This window comes from Falco cherrug, chromosome 5, assembly GCF_023634085.1.
Source record: "Falco cherrug isolate bFalChe1 chromosome 5, bFalChe1.pri, whole genome shotgun sequence".
NCBI lineage: Eukaryota > Metazoa > Chordata > Aves > Falconiformes > Falconidae > Falco > Falco cherrug.
In genome coordinates, this window is record NC_073701.1 from 25975293 (window position 1) to 25995777 (window position 20485).

The window sequence follows — 20485 nt, forward strand, 5'->3', positions numbered from 1 at the left end:
CTGCACCACTCTAATTTTATGCTGGACAAGTAGCATCTGTCTTTCTGCAGCCAGCATAAAGCCAGTATAAAACTAACATAATCTATGCATTAGGCCCCCCAGTTAATTTGGCAGAAAAACAATGGTGTGGCCGCCTCTGATCTGCATCAGTTCTGCCCTGCTGTCTAACCAGCAGCGCAGGTCTTGCACTAGCGGTCATGCAAGTGCGGCCTTAGCTCGATGCCCCAATCCCGCCGCTGTTTCACATCCAGGTTTCCTTGCCCATTCCCATGTGCATTCATCGGGGACAGGGCAGGGAGCAGGGAGCTCTTCCTTCCCAGCTTCCCGAAGAGGCAGGGTACCACTCGAGGCTGCGCAGCTGCTCCCGCGGTGTGCTAGGCTGCATCTCCCTTCCCGCTTCCAGCAGCGCCGCCGCTAACGCGCCCATCGCCGCAACGCGCTACGAAAAGCCGAGAGGCGCCGAAACGGCAGGGCGGCGGGAGCCCCGGGGCGGCGGAGCGCGGAGAGGGGGCCCGGCGGCGCCAGGAGCGGCTCCGCACACGCGGCCCCGCACACGCACACGCAGCTCCGCACACGCACACGCGGCCCCGCACACGCAGCCCCGCGGCGGCCAGCACAGGGTGGCGGCCCGGCCAGCGGCGCTGCGGACTCCGGCTGCCCCCGCCTCGGCTGCCTCTGCCCGTGCCCCCGCGCCTCGGAGCCGCGTCCCCGGTTCCCCGGCGGGGAACGCCGGACCTGGCGACGCTGTCCTCGTGAAGCGCGCAGGGGAGGGACCGGGCGGGGGGGGGCGGCGGTGCCGGCTCCCCGGGAGGAGGCGGGCGCCAGCAGCAGCATCTCCCCGGCAGCCGCCGCACGAAGGCGCCTCCCGGCCGCTCCACCCGCCGCCCCGGCCTCCAGCGCGCCGCCGCCTCCCCGGGCAGCGGGGGCTCGGCCCGCCCGGCCCAGGCGCCCCCGCCGCCGGCAGCCGGGGCCGCCGCAGGGCCGGGAGAGGCGAACGCGGCCTCCCCGCCTCTCGGGCGGCCGCGGGGAGGGTGGGGGGCGGCCCGCGGGTGCGGCGGGGCGGCGCGGCCCCGCGCTCGGCGGCGGCTGCCGCAGGCGGCCCCGGTCGCCATCCCCGTCGCCACCGCAGGCCGCCGGCGGCGGTGCCGGTGCCGGTGCCGCCCCTCGGCCGCGCCCGCCCCCTGGCTGCCTCGGCGGCGCGGCGGCGCGGCGGCGCGGCAGTGCCGGCGGGGCTATGGCTGCGGAGGAGGTGCTGCAGGGCGCGGACCATTACAAGAGCGAGATCGAGCGGCTGACCCGGGAGCTCTCCGAGACGACCCACGAGAAGATCCAGGCGGCGGAGTATGGGCTGGTGGTGCTGGAGGAGAAGCTCACCCTCAAGCAGCAGTACGACGAGCTGGAGGCGGAGTATGACGGCCTCAAGCAGGAGCTGGAGCAGCTGAAGGAGGTGAGCGATCCCAGGCTTTTGTCTCTCCCCGCTGCCCCGGGGCGCGCAGCCCCGCCGGGTGCGGGGGGGTGCGAGGACACTCCACGCGTGTCCCTGCCCGGAGCCCCGGGCCACCCCTGCAGGTGAGCGAGCAAAGATGCCCGGGCCCGGGGGCGGCTGCGGGGATTCGTGGGGTGGGGAGAAGGGGTTTCCCGGGGCCGGAGGATCAGCCGGGACCGCGGAGCTTAAGGACGGATTACACGAGATTGCAACCCCCCTGCCCTGGGAAATTTCCCTGGAGCCGGGGCCGCGCTCCAGCCCCCGCCGGCGGCGGCCACAACTTCTGGCAAGGGGCATTTGCAGCAGCGGAGGGTACCGCCGGCCGCACCTGCATCGGCCACGGCTTTTTTAGGAAGAGGAGATGAAACAGCCCGTGGGATGATTGCTGAGCAAACCCAGTGTGTGAGGACTCGGGATCTGTGTAAACACTTGTCTGCAGTGCGCGAGGAGGGAGACGGTTCCTTTCGAAGTTATTTATAGACCCGCTTTATTCTGCCAGTGGGGGGAATCGCTGTCACTAAGGGGGGGTGAAGCAGCTATTCAGTAGTCTCGAGGTCACCCCCCATCAGTGGAAATTAAACTTCTGCGTCACGCTGAAAGGATGAAATATTTGAGTGGAGGGGTGGTTTTGCTTTATCTTTCAAGTGTGGTTTTGTAACATCCAAAAAGTATAAAGTGGGCGAGGGCAGCAGCTCACCTTTCAGCTTTGCTTAAACGTGACTCTGAAAAACCGTCGCTTTTCCCATGGTCATCGTCAGGGGAAGGAACTTGAGAGCCGTACAGTGCACAGGCACGGCAGCTGCCGAGGGGGGGGGGCGGGGGGGGGGCGTACACACGTCTGCAGCACGCATCTCTAGGGTTTTTGGGGGGTTATGCTACCTTAGAATGGAACTGCTTACATATTTTGTAAAGAGAAGAGGAAGTGTCACACGGGTAGGCTTCCAAATTTGAAAGGTATCCTTTCGTTCTACAAAAATATATTGCTGTATAAAAGGAACAGAAATTCTGGTCAATTAGAAATTATGAACATAGTCTATACTGAGGGAAGCCACTTAACAAACTTAGATTATATAGGTACATATTCTTTTGAATACAAACTGATGCACTTTTAGAAGTATTTTTAATAAAATAAAGGTTTCATTTTACTTGCAGGTAAATGAGTTATGCTACAGACTTGGTTCAGTGTCCAGAAGAGTTGAAAAAATTGTATTTTCAGTAAGAATAAAACTGTTTTTCAGAAAAACCTATTCACCTTCTTAAACTTGATCTCTGGCTCCCTACCTCCTCACCACCCCCACCCCCCACCCCCCCTACCCCCTCCCCCCCCCCGAACCTATGCAGTAGGCTCAAGACTTTGAAACCAGTAACCACAGGTTGAGAGAGAAAGATCCCTTGATACATAACTTACAGTGGTGTGAAGGCAGGGCTGTTCGAAAGGACCTGGCAGTAATAGAGGAACAGAATTAAGGGGGAAAAGTGCAATGCAGTTTTGGGTTGGGGGAGTGTGTGGGGGGCAATGGCGATTAGCAGAGCTGCAGCTAGCCATTAGCCCATCATAATAACGTAGAAAAGAAGACCGATCAGAAAGCAGGACGACACATGGGTGCACGTGGCCACAGGTAGAAGGGGTAGTGCAAAGAATTCCGTTGAAATTAGTAACAAGAGGGATTAGTCAACATGGTTAGCAGAAATCAAAGATGGGCACAAATTTTCTTCCATGTTCACCTCCTCTTGCAGTCAATGGGATTGCATGCTCGGCAGCCCAGAATGTCTCCCGTGGGGTGGTGCCTTCATGCTGTGCCAACCACAGCATGGAACTGAAGATATCCACAGAGAGAGGAAGAGGAGCAATCCTGTAACTTGCCTGATGCCAGGCAAGAGTGGAGCTTCTCCAGTCCAGGCCCAGAGCTCTCAGTTCCAGAGCTCTCCTTAGCTGCAGGTAGGGCATTTCTGTCCCCCACCTAGGCTGCAAGAGGTTTTTTTTCTTGCTTCTAACCTTCATAGGAGAAGCCACACAGATTCTTCTTGCACATGCAGCCCTGCAAAAGAGAATTTGCTCATATCCCTTCCTGATGCTGTAATCTGTTTTCTAGCTTCTCTGTTACCACCTCCATTATGACGTTTCTCTGAGCGCAGATCAGACTCATAACCGAGACATAAGCAAATGGTGCCTCTGATGACACTAGTGAGGCAGAATTAGCTGGTTTGGGCAAATTGCCTTGTGGAGACTTGGGGGGCATAGGTTTCGGGGCTGTAGGGTTCCATCTGAAAGCTCTCAAAGTGACGGAAGAAGTCTGAAGGTGGCTTTTTTACTAAGGCTCAGTCCAAGATGTGCGGAGGAGGGTCTTTGCGTACCTTCCCCAGCAGGTCCTATAGAGGGTGGGCTGGACAGCAGCCTGGGTCTGCATGGCAGGACATCAAAGCACCATGACTGACTAGCGGAGCTCGGAAGACACCCACTACCTCAGCAAGAATCTGTGCTTCTGCTTTTGCCTCCCTACATCTGTAGCCTCTCTGAAGTCATACTGGGGCATAGAAATGAGGCTTCAGGTTTGTGCTGAAACAAGTAGTTTATCCATTCATGAGGAATAGTAGGTGCAAGAGTGTGGGCAGGATTATGTTTAGGACTGTTACCTCTCCTTCTGTGGACCTTCTCTGAACAGATTCAGTTACTGCAGTCAAATTTTATTGAGGCAAGTCTTCATTTTTTTAACGGTTTCATTATTAAATTATTGTGTTCTGCTGTTTGGAGCTAAGCAAACAGAGCTGCCCATCTTCAACTACCAAGTCACGTCTTAGCAGTCTAGGATCTGAAGTCTTCTCCTGTGCTTCTTGGCAATTCAAAACTTCAGTGAACTTCAGCAGAGCTTTTTCCATATAGATTGCAATATAGAGCCTCAGCTATATGATTATTTCCTTTCTTGGAGAGTGAGATGGGAGAGTAAGGCCATTATAGGATGTTGAAGTAAAAGCAACTTGCAATACATTACATTAAATATTAATACTTGTACACAGGATATATGCTATCCACCATGCAATATGAATTGTTTTAGTAACCTCTGATGTTTCTTGTGCTGTATTCATAGGTCTCTGTTTTAGCCTAAGACTTCAATGTTTTGGGCTATGAGACTGACGTACATGACAAAAACTTTGAGGTTTTAATCAGTGACCTCATAAAGGCTTCTTCTTCCAAATTAGAGCAGTTACTACACATATAAGCTGTCCAGAAAAAACTTGAGACGTCTATCAGCTACCGACCTTATGTTTTCAAAAATGAAATGAATGGCAGGAATGTGAAAAGGTATACTGTGTTCTGTTGACTTTAACAGCTTCCAGTGTTACGAAACAGGGTACTTGTGGTCCTAGGCAAGATTGTAGTGTTAAACAAAACATTATTATTTTTAAAGCTTTATTAATTTTCATAGCTTTTTTTTTCTTTTTTCCAGTCTGTAAATGATATTTCTGTGCCTCACAATTACATCTCACAGGTGGAATTTTGGGCCTTTGCTAAAAACACAATAGTTTTAGGGCCTCTGTTCAGAAAGTTACTTTAGCAGATGTACCTTCTAACCTGCAGTCCATAAGAATGCAGAGAATAAGACTCATTGCTAGCAGTCATGGGACTGAAGGCAGCCTGTTTTTACTGTCTAGCTGAGTTGGGAGTTTCATTACCAGCATATTTTTTGGAGAACATTTTCTAGTGGTTTTAGTATCTGTGCTCTTACATGTTCACATTGCATTTGCTGTAAGGATAATGTTTGTTGTTAGTTTTCATTCTTTTAATGAAGTGTAAAATGGCTTCATAAATATCTTCTTGCCTAGGCTATCTGCTGTAGCTGTCCCTGCTTGAGCGGGGGGGATGGATGAGATGATGTCAAGAGGTCCCTTCCAACCTCAGCTGTTCTGTGACTGTGTGATTAGTTACTGTGCACTCGCGGCCTGTAATGTTTTTAAAGGGGACAAATATCAGTTACATCCAGTCAAGATAAAATGGGGATAGAAGGCAGCTTTGGTATCCAACTCTGCAAGATATTTGGGCTTGGTAAATCCTAAACAGAGATTTCTCTTTGGGAATCAAAGAATGACCATAGCAGCTGAGCAGACCCCCAGGTTCCTCTCCTTGACTCCCTCTCTGACTAACTCAGGCAATATCTCACTTGGCTTCTTGGCTTTTATGTATTTCATTCTACAGAGACAAAGTCTTCCACTGGATTACACATAGCACTGGCTATTTGATTTCCAGGTTGAAGATGCAGTTTGGTATTTTCTTTACTTTAAACCCTTGGTAAATTATTTGAAACCAGGCTATGGGTAAGCAGCCCTATCCATGGCAGGTCAAAATTTCTTGTTTTCTTTACCTCAGAGATGTTGTAACAATGATTGTGAAGTACTTAGTTTACTGATAGGGCTTCCACAAACACTTCTGGGTCTGTGACTGAAAAGGGTTTTTGAGGACTAGAGCCAAAGGTCTCTGGTACCTTCCTTTCTGTTCTGCTCTCCCCTGCACTGCTTTAATGCAAGTGACTCAGGCTCCATCTCTCCTCTCTTCTGACATGACGCTGCCCCTCCAGCTCCCCCACTGTCCTCTGAAGCCTCTCATGGCTGCTGCTGGAGTCACCTCTGCCTCTTCCGTCTTTGAAGTGTGCAGCTGGTGGGACTTCTCTGGATCCAAAAAGGGCAGAAGAGGGGGAGGGTTCTTATCCCAAATATGACCCTGTTACATGGGGATTGTTCTACATGCCTGTCTGCGTCACTGGATGCTTAGGAAAGTGTGAAGCAACTCATAAATCCCAATGAGGTATTCTCCCCAAAGATGAACGTGACCAAGATATATGACTTGGGAGCTGTGAACTGGTGCCATCTCAGTATATCTTTACACCTCCTTCCAGTGCCAGCGTCTGTGGGCTTGTGCTGGGCGAGGCTGAACATTTTCAGCATCTCATCCTGATCTCAACACTTTCTTCTTGGTGTCTGTTCATGTTCTGTCACTCAGAAAGGCTGTGCTGCCAAGGAACCGGCTCAGAGATGGGGACAGGGCAAGGGTGAGTGAGCTGCAGACCTGGAGGGACAGTACTCAGATACTCTCTACAGTGTGGTCTCCTTCACGATGCAGCCAACACTACCTCTGTCTCTAAGGCATACACTGCTAATGGAAAAGCAGTTCATTCTGGGAGGTGCACTTATAAACAATGCCTTTGTGAGATCCAGCAGCCACTTGCAAAGCTTTTGTTCAGTTATTACAGGCTGGGGACTGACTGGCTGGGGATCTAGTCTATAGCAAAGGGTTTGGGGATCCTGGAGGACAGCAAGCTGGACATGGGCCAGCAGTGTACCCTGACATTGAAAAAGCTGACAGCATCCTGGCCTGCTATTAGTGGAAACATAGCCAGTAAGCAAAGTGATTAATCACTTTTAAACTGGCACTTGTTAGACCCCACCTAGAAAACAGCATCCAGTTTTGGCCTTCCCTAATACAAGAAAGACACTGATAAACTGGGTTCAGTGGAGGACCATCGAGAAGATGAAGAGCTGAAGCACTTGTCCTATGAGGAGAGGCTGGGGGGGCTGAGCTCGTTCAGGTTGGAAAAGAGAAGGCTGTGGGGGACCCAGCAGCAGTTGCCCATACCTGCAAGGAGGTTATTGAGAAGACAGAGCCAGGCTCTTCACAGCAGTTGATGGTGGGAAGAGAGGAGGCAACTGACAGAAACCGAAACTAGAGAGGCTCAGACTGGATTTAAGGTAGAACTGTTTCTCCTTGAGCACAGGCAGTGCCACAGGTTGCCCAGAGAGGTTGTGCAGTCTCCTTCCGGGGGGGTTTTCAAGCCCCAGCTGGATACAGCCCTAAGGAACCCTGTCTGAACTCGGAGCTGACCCTGCTGTGAGCTGGAAGTTGGACTGGAGAAGAAAGGAGGCAGACAGCAAGGGACCTTGGACGATGCAAGGTAGGGGGTAGGATGCAGGATAAGATGCCCACTGTGCCCAGTTAAATTCCAGTAGCAGCTTGCTGTGAGCAACCCAATATGTAACAGCATGCTGCCTGGAAACAGTGACCATTAGCAGAGCCATAGCCTCACTTCATGCTTGAATTTCATTTTCTCTTGCCTGTCATTAAGCCTGCGTTGGCCTGGGGTTACTAAGGGTGCAGTTTGATGTGCTCATCTCCCAGCAAGACAACCCTACATCTCCCTTTGTCATTCGTGCTGGTGTTCTGGCTTTCAACTGTTTATACTGTCACACCAGGGTAGAAAACTGACCTCAGTTAAAAATAACCGAGGAGGGGGTGTATGCTGTCTGTAACCCAGATTGGTTGCATGATCTGGTTCACAATACTTCCCGTAAACTGTTTTACCTGTATTGCCAGAAAGTCAGCACGAGGATAGAAATGAATGCTGAGGAAAGGGGGACGGTAAACAAAAAAAAATTTTTTTTTTTTAAATCTGCTTAAACAGGTACTGATGTTACAGGAGATGCTGATCAAATTATGGCAGGATCGCTTCCTCTAAGAGGAAATGAATCCTCTGCACTATCCTACAGAAAGCATAAGCAGCTGAAATCATCTTAAGGGAAATTAGGGCTACTGTTGGAGCTTTGGCAGCATGCAAAGAAAAATGTAGATGAACTTTTTTTCCCCCCCCAGAGACCTATATTGCCGGTTGCTCTCAGTAATTGTGTTGCATCCTTATGAGCCAGTACATGTGATTTTAGTCCTCCTACACTAGCCAATCCTTAAACAATGATAGTCAGCTTTAAACACCGGGGCTCACATACCCGCAAAATAAATCTAAATAGAATTCAATTTGTTGTCTCCCAATAGTTAAATTGTTTTCTTAATTTCACTCTTTCATCTAAAAAAATCTAAGAAATTCCTCTCTAATCTGAGGGATTCTGATTGAATCAGTCAGTCATCTGGGTTGAACTCCTCAGAGATAACTGGAAGTTGCAATTAGATTTTGTGTCTTGAAAAAGTTAATTTTCCATAGATTTTCTAGAAAATGGTGGATTAGTACCAGATCTGAAGTGACTGACCGACGTGTTAATGGGTGAGCCAGACATTATTATTGTGAACTACTTCCTGTCCAAGGCTCAAAAATGTAACATTAGGGCTCACTGAGGAGATTTCAATATAAAGGTCCACATCTGTTTGTAATTAGGCCTTTTGTAATGGATTTAAAAAAAAAAATTGCTGCCATCTTTCCATCTTCCTTTAGGTGAAATATTTTTCCTTCCATTCTGCATTGCACTGTGGATTTTCTTTCTAAGTGGTATGCATGCAGTCTGTATGCACATCAGTCAGATTGAACACTTGGCTTTATTGAAAGTGCAACTAGGGACAAAACACTGGTGGAGAAATAAGGTTTGGCATAAACCAGTAATTTGTGAACATTTATCATGGTAAAACGAGGAGCATTCTCAAAGTCAGAGCAGATTTGCAGCTGAGTGACTTTTATATACCTTATGCAGTTGGCAGTTGGAGGAAAATACATGAAAGATCATATTTTTCTGGATGCATTGAGGGCTTCTAGAAGAAGAGCTTTCTTCTTGGAACAACCTCTCGGTTTTCCAAATGGGCTCAAATACATTTGTTCTTCAGCACCTCGTTTTCACTCATGTTTTTGCATTGTTCAGCATATGGACAATGGGAATAAAATCTTCTTCCTGTATCCCTCATGGCTCTGAAACATTGTAGGGCTTTGGCTGCACAGTTGCCTTTGCTATAGATTTCTCTTCCATATTTGTCTGATACCTGAGGGGATAATGTTTAATTCAATACAGTTCTCTACTGTCCATTTTTTTATTTGGGATGATTTAAATTTATAATGGCAGAGACTGAAATGCATGCATTCATTTCTGCTGAACTGTCTTACATTGGTGGTGTGACTTTCATAGCCCTGTTCCTTCCCCTTTTCCTTGTGAACTCAACAACACTATTTTATGGGGAAGGAGAGAGGGTATCTTCTGGATGTAGAGGAATTGATATGGCATGTAGAGACATGAATGTGCCCTTTGTCCCTTTATCCACTTGCATCACTAGCAGCAGATGATTGTGGAGAGAAACCTGCAATTTTTTATACTGCACTGTGAAAGCAGTCCATGATTTCTACCAGCTACAGATGGAAGTAGTTAGGGCTAGTCAGAAGGTGAAAAATGTGTCTCAGCAAGGGCAGGTGCCTAAAGCTGAAGCAAGCAGGTAGAAATTAAGCTAGATTGCAGATTAGTGTTTTAACAGCGACTCTACTTCTCTGCAGAGGGTAGTATTAAAAATAATTTTGGGATTATAATATTTGTGTTTCTGAATTTCTTTTACTATCAAAGCTTAATTAACTTAATAATTAAGAGACAAAGCAGGCCACTGTCCTAAATCTATGATTTTGGAACAGACCTATGAAAACTATTAACACCAAAAGGCTTTCACTAAGACTGAAATTGGTCCACTGCTGTTTTCTGCATCTCTCATGAGGCTCATCCCTCTCTGTCTGTAGCCGATCATTTTCTGCCTTTCATTCTTGTACAGCATTTGTCTCCTGTCCATGGTGGTGTGCGTACTTTCTAATCTTCTTTTTTTCAGTCTTTGCCCTACATCTTAATTAGTGTTGATTTGCTGCTCTGTAAGACATGGAGATGAATTGTTTATGTTAAAGACCCTTTTCATCGTTGTGTGAATGTAAGAAAACTGGCCGTTTGTGGCAGCCTAGACCTTCCATACCATGTTCAGGTATTGTGATGACTTGAAGGAATCCCGGAAATACTTAGAAATGTTGCTTTAACATGGGCTGAAAATGCAACAGCAGAGGATTTATCAGCTCTGCTTTGTAGCACCCTCACCATTAAAATCATCCTTGGAAAGATCACTTTTAAGGCAGCTTTAAAATTGCATTGGCTGCATGTGTGCACAGGAAGGAGATACCTTTTCACTTTTTTCACCTTTTTTGTGTTTTGCAAAAATCAACCCTTTTTTTTTTTTTTTAAAAAAAAAATTGTCTGGTTTCTGGGGTTGTTTGTTTATGTAACCCCAGACAGGAAAATCGATGCCCAATGAGGTTACATTAATGCACTTAGTCCTTGGGATCAGCACTGGGAGTGAGGCCCATTATCCACACAGTGCTGCCATACCCTCTCCATCGCTCCTGCTCCCCTGAATCATGCCTAATTTGCCTCTGTGCTGTACAGCTGTGTTAAATCCATCTACACAGCAAGCAGTTTTCCAGTGCTAGCACTAATATATACAATACTGTGGTTAACCAAGAAGCATAAAAGGCATCCTCAGTCACCTGAGTTAGTCATCTTGCACTTCAATCAATCACTTCTGGGGACATTTCAAATAAATTATATAAACTTCATTTTTCCTTCCTGTTGTTCTTCATCTGAGTTTGTTCATTTTTAATTTTGTGACCTCTCACAGCTCACAGGCGACATGCAGTTAGCAGGGGCAATGCCAAGAATTCAGTACACCCCTCTGGGAAGTTTATCCACACCAAACAGCTTTCCTTGGTTCCCCTAGTCCTCTGGATGGATTCAAATGTGAGTGTACTGAGAATGAACTGTGAAGGGCTGTTTGTCATCACTGACTAATCCATGGCGGGAAGCTGGAAGTTGTTAACAGTTGCAGTTATAACTTCTGTTTTGGATACTTAAGAGAAGGAGAACCGGCTCCTAGTAGTTGTAAAGCTCAGACGGGAAGATGGACAAGGACCAGCAAGCCTGTAAGTATAAATATAGGAATTTGGGTCAGGCAAAGGGAACAGGTGGCTTGGTGAAATAATTCATTTATAAAAGCTTGGCTGTTGGCCAAACATGAACACAGCATGATCTGGATTTAATCTTGCTCAGGACTGGAGTCTTGACTACTCACATCTGCAAGGCAAGATGCAGGATGCCAAACGGCACTGAATCCTGGCCAGCAAGACAGAGTTCTCAAACTTTTGACGTTTGAGTTTTAAGAGAGCTAGAGCATTTGGTAGGGGGGGTACACGGGGAGTTCACAATTGGGTTAAACTGTCTGTGTAGGCATAGGCTCTGATTCTCAATTTGACAGCTAATCCAGGATACTTAACAACTATTGTCCGACTTGAATCTATGATTCCTCTTATTCAAAATGTGCTCTCAATAGCTTGTTGTTTGTATAATTCATAGTATTAATAAAGGCAAGTTGCATTTTTTTAGGTGGATGGGAGAAGTTTTTCGAATATCCTGAATACCCCACAGAGTTTTTACAAAGCATTAAAAGGTTGTGCTGTTCTGGATAGTTCCAGGTGTCTGCACAGCAGTGGCAAACATGCGGAATTCGTCCAAGTTTAGTTGAGGAGAACAGCTGCATTCAGTCCTTTCTTTCTTTGACAACTGCATGTGATTCCCACCTACAAACAGTTAGGAAAGGTTTTATTTAAGCATCTCATGTGAAGAATGCTATCTCTAACAATATACCCTATATTCAGGGTTGGGCCTCAGGGTCATTTATAGCAGGTATGACTTGAAGACTAACGCTGAAGTCCTGGCTACTTGGGTAAATCAAAGATAAGACGGGGCAATGATTTAATTGCCAAGTCTGTGCCCACCACCTGCTGGCAAAGAGCACTGTCATCAAGAAATGTGTTATAAACTTAAGAGTTCAGGTTTCTTCCCAGCAAAGAAGGGAGAACTAGCATATCTATAATTACTGGCTTTCAAACAAGTAATCTTATTCTTGCAGCTTAATAAATTGTCATAACTCTGCTGAGCCTCAGTAACTGATCTTGTGCATGCACTTGGCTAGCCCCAAATGTGTAAGGGCAAGGCAAAAAAACCCCAAACAAAACCCAGCAGAAACCTGAAGGAAAAAGTTGTCAGCTGACAGGTATCTTCCATCTGGAGTAAGCTAAAATTGTGCACTAGATCAATTACTAATCCATAATAACTCAGACATAAAGCTGGCTCCCTGGTAACAAATTTTTAAGTAAAATGTAAGGATATGTAACAAGGACTCCTTTGTGAAATAAAGTGTATGATATATAACTATATCTAAGAGAACCAGTAGTCAGATGGAATATAATTGTGTATACCAATATGGGAGATGGAGGCATTGTGATGTCTGTTAGGAGTGCATTACTCTGGGCATCAGGTAATTCCATTTCTTGGGCCTTAGGTAAGTTGGGTTTTTTTCTGCCACTTAAGGACTAATGGTTGCCATCTGATAATAACAAAACTTTCACTTAAGATGCTGTAAGCTTAGCTGTGTAAAAATAGTAGCAAATCTGGAACAACACAGTTGAGTGGTAACATTTTTTTCCAAATGTGCTGAATTTGAAGTTACAGTGATGCTATAAATTCTTAGATGCTTACTATTCCTAAAATAAAATCCATATTAAAGTGATAGAACTGAATGATCCAATTTAGATACCTGGTAATTTGCACCCTAAAGTCTGTATTTTAGTTATCATGGAAAACATTTGGTTTGCTTTATTAAGCAGGCTGAGCAACCTTGTATTGAAACCGGTATGACTTCTTTTTGCCCACATACTTTGAAATTACAGATCGCACTTGTCTGGTGACTATATGTGCGTTTTGAGATGCACATTTAGGATCCTGGCTTTAAAATTTTTTGCTGTAGTTTATTTAATGCTGCTTCATGACTTGTGATGTCAAGTATTTTCTGTTTTCTTGCTTGGGGAGAGTTATTTATTCAAGAACAGAAAATGCAGTGATGCCTTGAGTACAGCTTTAGCACTTGGTGTTAGAAAAGTATTTTACTCACTGTTCCTTGGGCCGACATTAGAGACACTCGGTCATGCCTGTGTTTTATAGCTGTTGAATTTGCTTTTGTAGCAGATTAGACTGATGAGAGATTTAAAATGAGCATATAGGCTTTGTTTGGGTATAAATAACCCTTTCCCTGGGTATAACAGGAAGAGCTGCAGTTGAAGACCGTGCTGTACCGTTTTTATTCTGTTAAGATCTCTTATTTGCAAGGTTCTTCTTGATATGTGCCCCCTGGTTTCTTTACCAGTGAACTTGAGTTAGGCACCCACAGGTGAAGCTGGACTGGGTACTGATTTTCTTGCTGCCAAGGATCTGCTTGTTAATTATTCCACTCTGAAGAAGTGGGTTTGGAAAAGGGGATCCTGAATTCTGCCCCAAAACCTTGTGGCAGACTCTTCTCCTGCCAGGTTCCCCAGCTCAACTGTTCCCTTAGGAAAGCTCTCTGGTTAAGAGTGAAATGCCTCTATTTCAAGTCTTTTATCACTTACATTTTTAGCAGAAAGTAATCTACTGCTTGGAAAGGACTCCAAAATCTGATAAGCAACAATTTTAGGAGCTTGCAGTCCAACGCTTTGTGCTGTCTGTGGAGAAAGGAATTGCAGCTTTGCAAGTGACAGTATTATGAATAGTCAAGCACTTACCAAAGCATTGGCACTGGATGGATGTGGGGGAAAAGCCAGAGGGAGTGACTCAGCATGACCTTGGCTGCAGCCGGAGGGATGGGTCTCAGCCTGGGAGGGATCCAGCCTCAATGGCCATTGACATTGGTTGGGGTCTTCATCAGGAAGAGCCTCTGGTGAAATAAAATTCACTTGAGTAACCACCACTGGTATGTGTATGACAGGTGTCACATGTACATAGTAGTAATGAAGGCATCAGCATAAACAAGATTGTAGTTATTAAAAGCTAATTTTATTAGGAAACAGGTCTACTTCTTTGTTTCCCTGTGAAAGAACAGACCGCACTCCATTAAAGTGAAAACATCCTGACAAATCAAAATACTGCTTATTTCATGAGCTGTTGTTTTGCCTACTAAGTCTCAGCAGGGTGGGATAAATTGTGATTTGTTGCATGACAGCAGTACCTGGAGATTCTGCGATGCCTGGCATAATGAGTTTCAGGCATATAAATAAAAGGTTAGAGAGTTTACAGTGGAAATAGACAACCTAGTCAGGGATTTGCTATTAAGGAATAATAAAGGGCATTTACAGATGAGTAATGTAGGCCCAGAAGCTGTGGAGGGATACAATGTTCAGCCATAATTTCATAGGAAATCTGTGGGTAAATCACAAAGAAAACACAGATTTTTCTCAGATCTAATCCAGTCATTTATCTTCCAAAGATCCTTCCATTTTAAAAAGCTGGTCAACCAGAAAACCAAAGCAGTGAACTGCCTGTGCTCTCTGACCAGTGTATGCACTGGCAGTACCTCCCGCTGGTGCCAGTGTGACCAGTAAGGCCATTTAGAAAAGGTGTTGCTGGTAGTTTTGCTACTGTAACACGGTCAAAACCTAAGGAAAAATGAGAATGAAGAAGTTACGGAAACCTCTATTGTTTCTTAATTCATTATTTGGCAGCATGTCAGTGGTGAAACCCTTGTCTTTAGAGGCCATCGGTAGCTCTTCACTTCCATCCTGCCCCCTGTGGACCCCCCCCCCACACACACACTTCCCTTTACTTTTTGTGGTCCTTCTCTCACATACTCTGGTGATCCCGGAGCACATGGGAACTACTTGGGATCCCAGAGTACATTGCCACCTCTCACCCCCAGCTGCCCTTTTTGCTCTGCTCTCTCCCCCTCTGGAAGCTGACCGCTCCTGGCTGCCATCCCAGTATTTGTAGCAGTCTTCCCAGTCCTTCCCACTTAGCCCTTTCCAAACCATGACTCTTTGCTATGACTGAGATTTTCACATCAGCATTTACTAATCCCTAAACAGCTGGTTGAAACGCTTCATTTTTCTTTGGTCTTTCCCCACATCTAGTTGTTCATTGCGGGGAGAGGCCAAATTCCAGCCGCCTCTCCTGCGAGGAATGCATCTCGCCTCTCCTCGCCTGTCCCTGGGTAGCCTGGCCCCACAAAGCACCCCTTGTTCCTATTGCTGCATGGGGAGAAGTTAAACGACACACTTCACTGTGCTGGGCTCCGGCGTGTGGGATGCCCTTCATGATGAGAGTATGTGGGAAATCTTCGTTGAAACCTGAGGCATGACTTTTGCAGTTCTTTGGCTGGCCAAAATCTCACGGGGTGCGTTGAGCACCACATCAAGCTCCTTGCGGAGCTGGCAGCGGTTAACGTGGAGCTTGGACGGGGAGTTTGTAGAAAGTGGGTTCTGTGGGGCAAGGGCTGCCGTTGCCCGCCTGTTTGTACTGAATGAACACAGTGAGCCTCTATTCTTGGCCGGGACAATTAGGTTCTATGGCAATATGAGTAATTACTGATAATAATGGGGCCTCCTCTGTGGATGGGCTGTTAGAAATAATTTCCTTCTGCCAGTTGCTTCTCTAGAATGTGGTTTTGAACTTTGAGATCCCGAAAGAGATAATCGAAACACAAGCAACTGTCACAAACCTTTAGCTTTGTTTGCATAGGCAGTGATGGAAATTCCCAAAACTAAATTGTCAGATGGCTCGCTGGTTTGTGCATCTTTTCTTGCAGCAAGCTCTTACGCAATGGAACCTTGTTTGATTAAAGACCCTTTTCACTAGGAGTGGGTTTCAACTGTTGCTATTTTTAATAAGGGGGAAAGAAGCAAAATCATGCAAAGCAAACCACTGATTCCTGTTTCTGTGTACTTGATTCACTTACGGAGCACGCAGAATTAGCCGTGCTGTGCACTGCCAATACACTGCCATCACAATGATCCAACTGCTGCAACTGCAAGAGGTAAGCTCTTGTTTCCAGGTGTGGTTTATGAGATGATGGTGGTTCTGAACCCTGCCTTCACCCACACGACAGCTTGGGCCCAGAGGCATGATAAAGCATTTAGTTCCTTTGGCATGTCACAGCCCTTCAACAGCCGTTCTTAATCCCCTTTGCAGGAGGGGCGGCACCTGGCCTACAGGTGGCCATTTAGAGAGCCTAGTGAGCCGTGGTAGAAAAATGTAAGGAATGATGTAACACAGGTCCTCCTGTCCACAGGGTTCATCGAGGTCTGCAAGCTCCTTCTGTCCATCTTCCCCACATGTAAGGGAAGCTGAACTGTAGAGGCTTTCAGAGACCTCTTCCACAACTTTCTTTGTAGCCTTTGTCAGAACTCTGCCAAAAAAGGCATTAATGACTTTGAAACTTAAAGTTAGGTATCCAAAGGTACTTTTTTCCTCCACATTTTTTATGACTAATAAAAACCTTATTCCTTCAGTGAATGCAAACATGACGTTTTCAGGAAGCTGACAGCGGGTGATGTGATGGTGATGATCAGTATGACTGAGAATGTCACATTGTAGTTCAGGGGTTTAGAGTACTGGGCTCCCGGTAAGATACACAAGGATGCTAATTGTCCTTGGTAGATTGTGCTAATGAGGAGGATAGTAATTTCTGAATTATTTTTTTTCAATCCCTGATCTGTTTCTACTCTGGTAACCATAGTAATTAAGCTACAGTTTTGTGGTTTTAACCTATCCATGACCAAAACCTCTTCTGGTACCAGCTTGGTATAAAGATCAAGTTGTGGGCTGGAGCCAAAGGCACTGGTACTAGTTCAGAATGCAGTTTTAATCTGTACTCATAAGGTATGCAGAGCCAGGTACAGCAAGTATTTTTTCATTATTTTTTTTAAAATAAAAATATTGGGCTCCATGACAACACTGTGAATTATGATCTGAATTCTCTGCTGCTGCATGATGAAATCAACAGAATTATGCTAGAGAAGAATTTGGTCCTTCATAGCATTAAGTCACACAACTCTAACAGTGACTGTCATGATGATGTTTCCAGAACTATAAAGTGTTTTGGTGGGAGGACTTGGCAGCATGCTGGAGGTACTGGTGACTCAGTGGGCAGTGCTCTGTCTTTTGAGTCAGAAATGAACTGCTGCTCCAGCAATGCAGTTTGCAGTTTGGTTTTTGTGTTGTTCTTATGAGATGTAAACTCATTTGTTTTCATAAAATTATTTAATATGAATTTTTCAAAAGGAAAATTGGTATTCTTGCTGCTTTTTTGTTAATTTAGTATTGAGATAGCTACGCCTCACTTTTTACAGAGCTGGTAGGAGAGATTAAGCACCTTTGCAGTCTATATCCGTCAGTCAAATTTGGTCATAATTAGCCAACAGATTCCAAGTTATTAGGAAAGGTGAGACTTTGAGAGCCCATAGGAAACAGGCTAAGACTTGCTGCTTGTTGTTTGTCCTGGATAGATAGGTCTAAGTTTGTGTGATAGGTCTAACTTTGGTCACCTTCCATGCTGAAAGGCATCCCAGTGAGGTTTAAAGCCAAATTCCTTTCTCATTTTCAGGTTCGGCATCTACTTGCAGAAAGGATATTTTCTTCTGTGATAGCTGTGGGAAGGCAAAGGGCAGCTGCACAAGCGTCAGCTTTTACAAACCAGGCAGCTTCTTACACTGGAACAGATAAGAGCAGAATTTGGCCCTCATGGCTAACCTAGAAAGTTGTACCTTTTGCAAATGTTAGCTGATCTAATATATTTTAGAACTCCCTCCAAGTGAACAAATGGTCTGCCAGCCAAATTCCTGACTTGGACATAAGAAGGAAAGGTAGGCACAGCAGTCCCCAAGTTAATCACCTGTTAGTACGTCGCGGTACATAGTTCAGAATCTGTTCAACATAACTTGAGCTAAGGGACCACCAGAAACATTGTCTAGCTAGTCTTTTTCTTGAATACTTATATTAAGAGTTATTATGAAAATACTAAAGAAGTCTAATTTTAAGCTATGCAAGCTGGGGTTGGGGAGCTAAGGAGCTTCTATGCTACATAGTTCATGCAAGACTATGTTACAGGCTATGTCTGAAAGCCACCAACTGTAGAAGCAAATGAAATAAATTGTGCACTTCAGAGATCCACTTTACTTCCCAAAGTATCAAATAGATAAGGTTCCTTTAAAAGTCTTAGAGAAGCAAGGCCTTTTAAAGCAACATTAAGCTAGCAAAGAAATATATGGTGTTGGGCAAAAGAGCTCCAGGTGGCCATACTTGAGCAGGGGGTTGGACCAGGTGACCTCCAAAGCTCCCTTCCAACCTCAACCACACTGTGAGTCTGTGTGTCTAGGTAAAGGAGTTTTTAAAGCTGGCTTCAAAACTTCAGGTGTACATGTGAAATTCATGGAGGATCTTTGCTTCTGCATTTGAATTCCCCCATCACTTTCACAAAGGTGAATTAAAGTAAAGCAAGAGATCAGATTTATAAAAGGAGCATGTCACCGAAGAAGGCTGCACACTTGATTGTCCCCAGCAGTATTAGCTTGAAAAAACCACGGAAGACCTCCTGACCTAGCTGGAACTGGGATGCAGGTGTTAGATGAGCACAGCACACTAATTTGGTTTTGTTTGTATGATCACATTGCTAAAGATTTGTCTAACCAGATCTTGGATGAAGTGATCTGGGCTTGTTATTTTTCCGCTTAACTTTATCCAGTAATAAGTGTAGTCTAAATATGAAACTTCTATGTATGCAGGCTTCTAATCCCACAGGAACAGATGCCATTAAGAGGGTAGATAGATGCTCATGAAACAGCAGGACACCTGCAATGTACACCTTCTCCGCTGAGCTGCACCGGGTTGCATCTGCCATGTCTGTAAACCAAGATCTTCTGTGGGATCTGACCCAGGACTGCCAGGAGCAAAGGGAGAGAAAATGGAGAATACTGGTTCTCTGTCCCCCAAAAGCAAACAACAACAACTGAACAGCAACTGCCCTGTCCTCTCAATTTGTATAGGTATATAAAGGTCAGCAAGAACTGGAAAGAGATGGCATCTCAAGCAAAAGTAAAAATCTTACTGTTTGCAGCAATCACTGCTATATTTGTGATCACAATAATTTTGGTAATAACGTTAAACTTCCATCTGTGACTAGCTGAAATGAAACAGTTTCTAAATTAAGCTTAAAATAATTTAAAATAAATTGCAGTATTTCCTTTCAGTTCCATTGGAAGCCTTTTTATATTTCCCAGGCTGTCTCAATTTTGTCTACATATCTGTCATTCAGAGTAGGCAAGTTTTACCTTCTTTGTAACAGAGGTACAAAGTAGTTTGAGAAAGCATGGGGGGAAAATGTTTGCAGTAACTGTTCATTTCAAATTAAAATATGATGTGCATCTTCTGCAACAGTTTTTTTCTTTGTTTTGTCCATAATTTCCTGATTTTGGCCGTAATCACATACAGTATTTCTGAAATATTTCTCCTGTCTGTAAATACTTCTAGTGACTTGTGAAATTACAGTGAACTGCATTGCAAGACGTTATATTTTATGATAGCCTTTGTAAGATGTGCTAGTGCTCTGTAATGTAACAGAGGACAAGAAAGCAGCAGAAAAATGGTTCTAACTTAGAGCTGGTAAATTCAGCTGCCTCTGTCGGAAAACTGTGTTGTTTCATTGCTGAAGTTCTCACCCCAAAATAATTTATTCAGTTATTGCAGGCTTTGTAATATTGACATTTTAGTAGGGCGTTTCTATGTAAATATTTAATTTCTGCGTAGTGCTGTATACCTGTAGTAATTACCCTGGTTTAAAGAAGTCTTGTTCATAATTTATGAATGACACAGACATTCCCACAAGTTCTGAGTGTTGAAGTCTTTTATTATAGGTATACACAGACAGTCATGAAGAAGCTAATTTTAAATTCATACAGATTCAGTATTGCATAAAGTGACAGTTTTTACTCCCAAAGATGCAATGAGATGTTTGGGACAATATGTCTACATGAGTACATGGTGTCTGGTGGTGGCTACTGCTGCATCGCTGAATGCCTTACTGGAGGTAAAGTCATCCGTGTGCTGTTAAGGCTGGGTCCCCCATCCTCTGGATTAAGCAATATCTAAAGAGCCATTGCATTTCGATGACATTTTTTCTAGAGAGAGCACCTCAGTGTAAGAGACTGGTTTGATGCATTTAAAGAAAACCAGGCTGACCTGGTTTTCTGCATGATTGGGGTTTACAGGAATGAATTTGCAGCAGTCCAAAGAAAGCAGGTATTCTCACTCTTCCTGAAATGCCACCAGGAGCGCACAGGGATAATTGAGCCTGCAGTCATACATATTCCTCCTGCTGTTGTTTCACCACAGTAAGGGATAACTGCCTTTACCTATTGATCT

At 45.2% G+C, this 20485-nt stretch overlaps 1 protein-coding gene across 5 annotated transcripts in view; it reads left to right on the forward strand.

The window, feature by feature from the left end:
- Positions 1 to 433: 433 nt before the first annotated feature.
- The window catches only part of BICD1 (BICD cargo adaptor 1), a 188192-nt gene continuing 168140 nt past the window's right edge, over positions 434 to 20485 (forward strand). For 3 of the 5 annotated variants that reach the window (XM_055712168.1, XM_055712166.1, XM_055712167.1), the window contains exon 1: positions 437 to 1447. In XM_055712168.1, coding sequence (XP_055568143.1) covers positions 1235 to 1447 — 213 coding nt within the window. In that variant the 5' untranslated portion in view covers positions 437 to 1234. Of the gene's footprint in view, positions 1448 to 20485 lie in introns of all 5 variants that reach the window. The other 2 variants (XM_055712169.1, XM_055712165.1) reach the window with 2 other exon arrangements.